Source organism: Neolamprologus multifasciatus, chromosome 23 (assembly GCF_963576455.1).
Source record: "Neolamprologus multifasciatus chromosome 23, fNeoMul1.2, whole genome shotgun sequence".
NCBI lineage: Eukaryota > Metazoa > Chordata > Actinopteri > Cichliformes > Cichlidae > Neolamprologus > Neolamprologus multifasciatus.
The window spans coordinates 18687514-18697549 of record NC_140460.1 but is presented as its reverse complement, the minus strand read 5'-3'; the positions used below and the strand labels follow the sequence as shown (position 1 = coordinate 18697549).

At 37.5% G+C, this 10036-nt stretch overlaps 2 protein-coding genes across 2 annotated transcripts; both read right to left on the bottom strand.

Moving 5' to 3' along the window:
- Positions 1-3724: 3724 nt before the first annotated feature.
- LOC146491380 (polyunsaturated fatty acid lipoxygenase ALOX15B-like) lies at positions 3725-5448 on the bottom strand. Its single transcript, XM_085150134.1, has 5 exons — positions 5084-5448; positions 4828-4914; positions 4587-4756; positions 4029-4150; positions 3725-3942 (listed from the first exon to the last, which is right to left on the bottom strand). The coding sequence occupies exons 1-5, from the start codon at positions 5417-5419 to the stop codon at positions 3725-3727; spliced, it is 933 nt and encodes a 310-aa protein (XP_085006260.1). The 5' UTR covers positions 5420-5448.
- Positions 5449-7509: 2061 nt separating this feature from the next.
- Positions 7510-9104, bottom strand: LOC146491379 (hydroperoxide isomerase ALOXE3-like). The gene is made up of 5 exons (XM_085152886.1): positions 8710-9104; positions 8284-8491; positions 8045-8129; positions 7785-7901; positions 7510-7704 (listed from the first exon to the last, which is right to left on the bottom strand). The coding sequence occupies exons 1-5, from the start codon at positions 8854-8856 to the stop codon at positions 7539-7541; spliced, it is 723 nt and encodes a 240-aa protein (XP_085009012.1). The 5' UTR covers positions 8857-9104; the 3' UTR covers positions 7510-7538.
- Positions 9105-10036: the final 932 nt, after the last annotated feature.

Here is a 10036-nt window from a genome sequence, read left to right as displayed (position 1 = left end):
CACAGTGTATGCCCAGTTTTAGTGGGCACTTCGTTTCTCTGTTAGGAGAACCTCCTACTACCATTTATGAAAAATCATAAACCTTTCCTATTATTATAAACTTAGCAGCTATGAATACATATTTTTTAAAGTTTCCAGTCAGATTGAATTTATACCTGACAGGACATGTCATGGTCTCCCAGTCCTCATATTGTGTCTCGATTGCTCTGCCTCTCTTTGGTGTCAAATCTTTGCACTACATGTGTCATGAAAGCTCAGATGAAACTTAGACGTTGTGTTAATTAGCCTCTACATCAATGAGTGTGTCATGGCAAAAATGTGCAAATGTATGAATGATACTGTAATGTATACACTTAAAAAGCACACAAAGTGAAGAACATAATAATGTTAGGAATGGGAAGATTCATGAGGTGGCTTGACCAGTCTTCTCTTACTCGTGATATAAGACTAAAGGTTTACTCTTCTGAATATAATTCAAAATAATCTGTTAGAGCAGACATTTTTATTGAGATGACTTAAATTGTAAGGTGAACTTAAAAAATGTATATTATTCTCTGTTCACATTTCAGTTTGAAGTATCATCAGAGGCTGCCTCCCCGTGGATACTGCTAAGATCTTCATACACGGCATAATTCAGTCCCATGTTGGCGACAAACTGGCCAAACAGTCTCTAAACCACTCAAGCCTTTTTATAAACAAACTTTACAAAATTCTGGACAAAAAGTAAAAGATATAAAGGAAAAAAAGGAACAAGAGAATATAAACATTAGCACTACTTACCAAAGGCCATATTAAGGAAGGCGGGGAGAGTTTGTTCTCTTGGAATGGACAGATTTTCATGTTCTAGTTGTGTATTAGTTTTCTCTATTAGTTAGTCTTGAGTTCAGTTTCTTCTAGAGTCTCTTAGTTTTCATTATTTATATTTCGAGTTCTTGAGTGATTATGTTTTCGATTATGTTCTCATATTGTGTCCAGTCTGTCCTAGTCTTGTCTCTGTTCTGCCATCACTGTTCCCATGTTTGTTTACCTTTGTTCCCCCTGTCATGTCTCCATGTCCGTCTGCTCTCTCTCTATTCTGTCTTCAATACTATCTGTGTGGTTATAACGTATCTACTCCTGTCCCTGCTTCCCCTCCTATATTCCTCCACAGGACCGTGTGTGTTATTGTGAGGTGCAGTGAGAGCTTTGCCTCTGTTGACCACATTCACCACCACATGTAAATCAAACAATTGAAATGTAATTGAAGTTCATATTTTCAGCTATAATTCAAGCAGTTTTGTGTTAATTCTTCATCAACTTTTAGGAATTACAGTCATTTTTATACACAGTCACTCAACTGCAGACATAATTCAAAAATAACTGGAAAATTAACATAATAGTGAATGTGAGGACAGTTTTTCTGCAAGAACCTTATTGGATCCCGTTTGAGTTGCTGCCTGTTTGTGGGTCTTTCTACTTTCAGGTTTGTATTTAATCATGGAAAAGCTGCTCTTTTGGGTTAAGATGAGTTGACTGATTTCACCATTGAAGAATATGCTTATTCTTTACCTTAAAAACTCTTGGGTTACTTTTGTAGGATGTTTTGAGTCATTATCCATTTGCACTGCTAAGCAACATCTAATAACTTTCGCAGCCTTTGTCTGCGTTGTCCGATCAGACTCCGACATTGTTATTTATAATGTGCACATTATAAATAACAGCCCTAGTGGCCCAGTTTCAATGGCAGCTGCATTTCCCCATTCCACCATGCGGCCACGATCATGTTAGACAGATAATGTGGTATGCTTTTTTTCATAAACAGTTTCTGTTATTCTCTACTTTTCTCTTCCCTTCATTCTGGTACAACTTGTCCTTGGTTTCACCTCTCTAAAGATTGTTTTTGTTTGTTTTTTTACAGAACAATGCCAGCTATATTAGATGTTTTCTTCCAAAGTCGAATCTAAGTTTCCTGGTGTTAAATGTAACCAGTGGTTAAAACCTTGTTGGCTGTAGCAGTGATACACCTGTTTCCTCAAGAATGTTGTTGACTTTGTTAGATGCTGTAAAAATGTTTTTCTTTACTGTCACCATGCCCAGTTTTGTTTTGTGGTCTTTCAGGATGTTTTGTGTTGTTGAGCTAATCAGTGCATTTATTTTCTTTAACAATCCATCACATTGTTGATTTAGCCAAGTCTTTGCTTTCTCCCTAATATCTTTACTTGGGGTGTTCTAGGCCTCTTGCCCTTGCAGTAACATGTTTGTGGGCCTCCTGTTTAAAATGACAATTAAAGTGAAAAACCATCAGAACAAGAACAAGAAGTGATATTCAGCTGCAGAGAGAGTCAACACCAAGTGAAAGCACCACCAAAAGCCTCCATATTCCACTGTGATGGTGTACAGACGAAGAACGATAAAAACTGTGTCTTTGGAAGAAACATTATGGAGGGCATTGTAAGTACACAATTCATGTGAATCCTTTTTAAAGCTGCAGGGACTGGTGCCTATCCCATCATATGGCGAGATACAGGGATGCATACTAAGAAGGTGGGTAGTCTATCACAGGGCTAACACAAGGAAAAGAAGGCTTAAATTTAAACATACAGTCACTGAGTCATCAGTTAACCTACCACGCAAGTTCTTGGACTGAAGAAGGACACCATGCAGATACAAGGAGAACATGCAAATTCCACACATAATTTATTCACTGGCATAATGTGTCAGTTATACAGTATTTTGTAATGCCTATCATATATATACATATATTCACTAACATGGTCACTATCAGGTCAATTATTTTAGTTTTCCTGTTCATAAGCTTAAAAGCTGTTTTTAGATTATGATGTGAAACAAAAGCCAAACCAGAAGAATCACCGATCTCCCTCTCCTCCTGTTTGTTGATATGAAAATGAAGGAGAACACACTTTCTAATATTCAAATGGACACACTGTTTTCAATCACTTTTGGATCCAGGTATGTGTATGGAAGGTCCAAATCCTCATACTGTCATACTGCATTGAGAAAGTAATGGATAAATATATCTATTAATAGGCCTGAAGTATAGCTTTGAAACACCAGAATGTGACATTAAAAACCATTACATTAAAAAAACAATACAATAAAATGTGGCTGCTCTCCCATGTGTTAAGCTATTTAAAATCCAGTATTTATAATGGATTTATGAGGTTTAAATAGGTAGTAGAAAATCAGCTGGCAAGTTTCTATCTTGAGAAAAAAAAACTGCTAAAATGTACAGCAGTGCTAGACTGTTAAATGAAGATGCAAAGCTTCTTGAACAGTTAGTGAATTTGGGGTAGCTAACATTACATGATGTCAACTAGCCTGATGGCTGAACTATTATAGGCATCAGGACAAAGAAAATGAAGGTGTAAAATGTCGATTTAAATTTCAATCCCAGTCAGACAAATTTGTAGCAAAAACCTTCAAACGTCACTTTTGTCTTTGATGAATCACTGGCTGAGCTTTTGGCCAGTCAGAGGGCAGACTGGGGACTGGGGACAAGTCAAATACCATTCACTGCTTGATGTATGCTCAATCATCCAAATAAGGAAATTCCAGAAAGCTGATTCTGCGCTGGAGGTTGTGTTTTCACTGAAAAACAGGGTCAACACTGTAGCAGTCAAATGATTGTACAATAAATGGGATTTGAACTGGAGTGAGCTCTACTTATTTGCTGCTAGGATGGTGCTAATGCAAAGTCAGATTGTGTACAAATACTCAGACAGCCTCAAAGTTTAGTGCAATTTATCTGCACAGAACTGGCCTTCATCCTTTCATATAGGAAAACCACACTCTCTGAACGATACACAATCACTTTTAACTGAGGTAAATTAAAAGGCTTCACCTGTCCAGAGTTGACAGCTGAGTGCTGGGCGGAGCAAGTGAAGATCACCATGGTGACAAACTTGACCATCTCATTCTTAGTGGTGAATTTCTGTGGAATTCCTATAAATACAAAAGAATAAACTGTCAACACACAAATTCAATTAAAACTATTTCATGATAATATTCAACATTCACATTATCATCACCTGAATTGTTATTTGAAAGGAATCCATGTTCAAAAATTTCTTTGATCCAGTTCTGCAGTTCATGGTCTTCCTGGACATCAGCATCAGTCTTGTAGTAGTGGGTGAGTACTGGCTCCACAAACCTTTGGACAAATGGGGACACATTCAAACATTGTTTTTGGTTTCACTGTAGCTTTCTATGCACACTAATTAAAAAAAAGAACTATAATGCATTACAGATGATTATCAAGTATATAAAATGTGTGAAACTCATTTCCACTCTGTAATTAGAGTTTTTACTCCTCTTATCAAGTTTATTTCCCACCACTGACATTGAGAGAGAGATTGGCATGTAAAGGAAAACTATTTACTGGGAAGGCCTGAGGAACTATTTTGTTTTGGTAAGCCTTTGGGAATGGATGAATAGTAAACATGGTTGCATGAATAAATGCATATAATTAAAAAATACAAACCAAGCACAAAGTGCAAGGCCTTATCTGTGTGTGGAGCACAAAATGGGAAGGAGTTATTTTCCTTTTTATATATTTTATGTGTCGTCAGACAAAGTTGTGATATAACCTGTGGATGATTTCCCAAAGCTTGAGTCCATCATCTCTGTAGTAGAAGTTTGGTATATCTTTCAATCCACACTCTTCAATATCATCTGGGATACAGAGGGAGGTGTAGGTCACGGTGGCCAGTGATTTCTTCAGGATTTCGGCGGCACCCTTTCCACCAGAAGCTGTAAACTAGTGAATAGTCAAGGCACAATTAGAGGAGACTACATGATACTTAAAAAGACATATTGGACTATTTATACCTTAGCAAAAGATCCATTCTCAGAGATCAGAAGGTCCCGAGCTAAGTAATTGATCTGAAGAGTGTAGCGAGTGTGAGGTCTGAGAAGCTGACGGAAAGAGGAAAATTCATTAAGAAAAAATCTTTTTCCTTTCTTTTCGGATGATTTATATTCATGTTCACATTTGTGTGTAGTCCTGTGTTTCACTGGTGCTCAATCAAGTTATTTAGCTGTGTAGGTTAACTTAGAAGCATGAAGGCTCCTCAGCCTTAGTTACCTTGTATAGAGGATGCACCATGGGCAGGTTGCGCAGCAATGAGACTGTAAAAACCTCAGCCAGCAGATGAGTGCGCAGCAGGTGAGCATTCAGTTCATACAGGTTGAAATCTGCACTCCTCACAAAGATTTCGGCTAACAACCAGTTGTACTCAGAATCAGTAGGGAGAAAGACTGGGTTGTCCTCTGCTGATTTTTGCTTCAGCTGCAGCAGACGAGACAAACATGTTGTAAATTCAATGAATGTGTTAGTACTGAATAAATACATACAATGTGTGTTTTTAATGCCCCATGTTCTTCCCAGAGACCAGCCAGCAAGGTTTGTGTAGGTTTTCATCAACAGTGGGTAATTCAGTTTTCCCAAAGGGGTCAGATGATAAAATGAAACTCTTTTAGAGTTCTGTATGTGAACACAGTTATGGTCATTATTATTTTGATCTAATTAAAAAAAAAAAAAAAAAAAGACGAAGTGTTTTGAGTAAATGTTGCAGTCTCATGTACTCCAGTTTTTATTCCTGTTTTTCTTTTACTTTCTGTCTTGATTGATATCAGTAATGATGGGATGGTCATCCCATTTGATCCACACAATCACCCTGCTTCCACACATGGAGGAATATATCCTTATTTTAAGTAAGCAGCATAAAACAGGAAACTGCCTTCTCTGCCAGAATCCTCTCACTAAACTATTCCCACATCAATGTGTTTGATTCAGCCACTGCCAGAACAGCACTCTGCTTAGCCTAGCAGTAACTGTAGTCATCCATTAGCATCTTATAAATTAACCAAGTTAAAAAAAACTCCTCCTTTGATTTGACAGCACTCTTAACCCTTGGTGCCTATTGTTCGGTTTATAGACTGCCAACATGACATGCGCCAACTACCAACTGGAGGAACTTCACGCACCCACATCTTGCCTGCTTCAGAATGCAGTTGAAGTTCATCAGAGGTAGGAATTGTCCCAGACCTGGTGTTTTGGTGCCAGATGCACTTAAGCTTGAAGTGTTTATTATGGATAATCTGTGATTAACATTGAAATCCAGTACAGATCATCACTCAGGCTCAGATAAGCAAAGCATTCTTACTTGCCTCTTGAAGTCTCATTGTCGTTGCCCACATAAGCAATTAAGTCCTCCAGCATGAAAATTAAATCAGTTGGCCACACATGCAGGCTAGGGGCAACCCCAAAGTAAAAGCACAGAGCTGAGGCAATGCAATTATCCCCATTCCTGGTCGCTTTCTCATACACAAGCTTGGATTCTTTCCATACCAGAAAGGTGACATCCCATGTCTAAAGAAAGAGTTACAGCAAATAGGGATAGAACTATCAAGGACTCTGATCCACATAACAGTCGGCCATTGTGGCCCCTCCTGCAACCCATGCAATCAACAGAATAAAGATCCTTTAATGATGTTTGTTTTTTTGCCAACTTCATTGAATGCAGATGATGATGAAATGTATGATTATTACAGTTGGATTTCCACAAATCAAACTTCAGTGGGTCAACTTCACTTCATAGCAAAGAGAAGTCTTTGCTGCTGTCGAGATCAATTAGCAGCGGATCTAACTGTGACTATCACATTCAGCAAGGCTGATATTTTTTCTTGTAAACAAAAATAACTTTGATAGTACTTGAGAACCAAAGTCCTAAACTTACCTGAATAGCAATTGGCATCAGCTGGTTCTCTTCATTTTTCCTGAGCAGAACAAGGGGAGCCATCAAGTACTGTTTTTTCCCATTGATGGTGTTTGCTTGCACTCTATCCAAAAGCTTATAGTCACACAGGAAGATGTTGCCCTTCTGTTTTAAATTTCAGAAAGAGGCACAACAATTTGATTCTGTACAGATACTTATGCCTTTTACATTTACAAAGTAAACGTGTAAATGTCCTCACATTGCCAAACAGATAAATCAGATAACAGTCAACTTTAGTTCATCGGGATTACCATAATTTCATCCTCCAATTTCCACTGACAATTGGGAAAGACCTTGCCTTTAGGGAAAGAAAACTTCTCTGGCCATTCTTTACAGCATTTGATGGGAATTGAACAATTACCGTCATTTCATCTTTGAGATTATGCTGACCATCAGGGAAGACCATTTTATCAGTGACAGAAAAGTTGTCTGGCAGTGCTGTACAGCGTCGGATCAATATGGGGTTGACACCATTTAGAAACTGGTAGCCAAAGAAAGCGTCCTTCTTCCAATGTTTGTGAACATAATCTGGAAATAAAACATCATTTTACTTCATCGTAAAATAAAACTGACTTTAAGTTCATGGATATAACTGTGAGTCTGAGCCTTCCAGATATTAAACAGGAATCTTTAGTGGAATTGGTAAAATCTACATGTTTTGATAGATAAACAACTTTTTAAAAATTTCATATACTTGTAATTTTCTCTTGGTTTCAGAAGAAGCCAAGAGAATATAGTGGAATAGTGATTTCACAACCTTATTTACTGGGAATTAAGTACTCCTGAGTCAATTGTCATCTTTAGTTTAATGATCATTTTATTACCTGATGTTTTAGTCTGATGGATACGCAACAGGAGACTAATATCTTCCATACGAGTAAATTCCTTTTTCCACTCCAATATTTGCATTAGTCCCATTTGCCCCAGTCTATAAAGTAAAGATACAACAGTTTGTGTTAAGATGAATTTAATAATTACATTGTATCTATAGATAGTTAAGGCATTCACCCTTTGGCTGAAATGTAGGTCATTTCTGCAGTCTTAGTTAAAGAGAAGCGGATGTCATAGGGCAGTGACTGGGCATTGTCTGCCTTCATGCAGTGTGCAATTCCCTCTTTTTCCCAGCTGAAAAAAAAAAGTTTTAAGACATAAAGGTTGCGGGTGGTCCCCATTCACAAACAATGCCTGTGTCTGAGAATAAACACAGAGGTGGATAATGTTATTAGCTTTAGTTATTAGATGTTAAAATAACAGCTCAGCACTCTTACCAATAGACTTGCTGTTGCTTCTCCAGCTCTTCCTGCTGACTGTACTTGGCTAGAAGACTGTTTTTTTCTTGAGAGGCTCTGAGAGCTTAAACATAGAAATGTGTACTGTTTTACAGCAATTACCTTTAAATATAGTATGGTTTGAATTTTGTCATTATTCTTTATACTTTATCTTTCTGTTTTTATCTTTCCTGTTATCAGTAAATTACATGCATGATGTCAGGCAAGCATGTTTCCACAAACTTCTCCCTCTTTGAAGTGGTGAACATCGCTGTTGGTGATCCATTGGTAGATAGGAAAGTGGTAGGTGTCTCCTTCAGGGGAAGTCACTTCTACCTTGGCTGCATACCAAGACATGTCTGGGAGGAGTAACCGATGTTCTTTGTCTACCTCTATCAGCAAAAGCTCTCCAAGGGAGACTGGGCAGGTCACAGTAAAACGTGACACCTAGAGTAATGACACATCAGCTTTGGAACATTTACAAGTGATCAAGATTAAATATATATTATAATCAGGAGCTAGGCTGTAACCTTATGAAACATTTACTTTAATGGTGGAAAAAAATTGATGTATATGATGTAATAAATCAGTGTTTAATCTAATTTAGCCAAAGATCAGCAAGCATGACACACATTTAAACATGGAGATGGGTATTTCTGACTTACTGCACCGCTGTAGAAAGATGGCATGCAGCTCCACAGGCATTTGCGTTTGCTCGATCCATTAAGGCCAACCAGCTTAATGTAGATATTGTCAAAAGTGGTGGCAAAGCCCAGACTGCCAGTGAGCACAATGACTTCATAATCAACCATTTTCACCCCTGAAAGTAAAACAAAAATCCTGATGGTTAAAGTATTCTAATAATATATTTTTTTATGATTTTCTTCTTTTTTTTTGACAGTGAATTAATCCCAAACCTGACACTGACTGAAATCCTTTCAAAAGTTATCTGTCTTACCTCTCCTAATTACACCAAGAAGTTCCTTTGATGAACTGCTCTGCTGATGTAGCAGTACTGATGTCTCTATTTATGCACAATTTTGTCGGAGTGTCCTTTGAAATTATACCGTCATCTCTGGTGAGATCATGCTCAACCTGTGGGACCTGAAAAAAAAACACAGCACATGCAATACAATACATTTTACACGATTATGAATATTTCTTATGTCTAGAAACTAATTACACACTGAGAAAAAAAATATTGACTTTCTGTTACAGATATCTGTTTGACTGCTTTTTAAGGTTTTTGTAATCGTTCTATCAACGGAAATACTGGTACAGACATAAGAGAGTGCAGGAATATGCAACTACAAATTTCTTTTTCAGGTCAACAACTACAGATGGGGACAAAATTATTAGGCCCCCCCAATAAACATTTTATTTTTTTGTGGAAAAGAAAAACTGTCAAAACCTAGTTAATGACTTAGCCACGTGAGGTAGTTTCAAAAAAGACATTAGAATCCTAAACATGCTGCAAGGTTCCAGACCAAGAGAAACACTTCTGCAGAGGAACTACTTCATTTTTTAAAGAATGATACACATGATGATGCTCCTTTTTTATTTGTATTTATTTTATCTTTACAAGTACAGGTTTTATTGACATTTAAAGCTCTCTTCTCTATGAAAAAAAACTTCAGCTCAGGGCTGACAGTGGGTTATCTCTTATGAACTACTTGCTTCAGCTATCACAACATTTTCAGGCAAGGGCTTTGACTTGGTGGGTAGTGAAAAGTGACTGAGCACACGACTGGCTGAATACCTGGCATCTAAGAAATCTTCCTAAAATTGCAAATCTAGAGTGGATTTTTAGTTGTTTTGTTTTGCAAAAACACAGATAGTACGAACACACTAAGCAACTATTCCTGCAGTAGGCAGTGCACTATTAATACTATTGTATTACACTGGCAATGATTCACCATGACAATTGAACAGTAGATGAACCTTAGATGAAGAGGAACTAACTAAGAAACAGGTGAAACCCTGGGGAACCAC

Excerpts from the sequence above, each read along its gene's own strand:
- LOC146491380 (XM_085150134.1), bottom strand. The coding sequence starts at position 5,419 with ATGAAAACCTACACAAACCTTGCTGGCTGGTCTCTGGGAAGAACATGG. Across the intron at positions 4,757-4,827 it reads AGAATGGATCTTTTGCTAAG|TTTACAGCTTCTGGTGGAAA; the intron begins GTATAAATAGTC and ends ACTATTCACTAG. Across the intron at positions 3,943-4,028 it reads CCTTTCAAATAACAATTCAG|GAATTCCACAGAAATTCACC; the intron begins GTGATGATAATG and ends TTGTATTTATAG.
- LOC146491379 (XM_085152886.1), bottom strand. The coding sequence starts at position 8,856 with ATGGTTGATTATGAAGTCATTGTGCTCACTGGCAGTCTGGGCTTTGCC. Across the intron at positions 8,130-8,283 it reads CTTCAAAGAGGGAGAAGTTT|CTCTCAGAGCCTCTCAAGAA; the intron begins GTGGAAACATGC and ends TCTATGTTTAAG. Across the intron at positions 7,705-7,784 it reads ACCTACATTTCAGCCAAAGG|ACTGGGGCAAATGGGACTAA; the intron begins GTGAATGCCTTA and ends TTTACTTTATAG.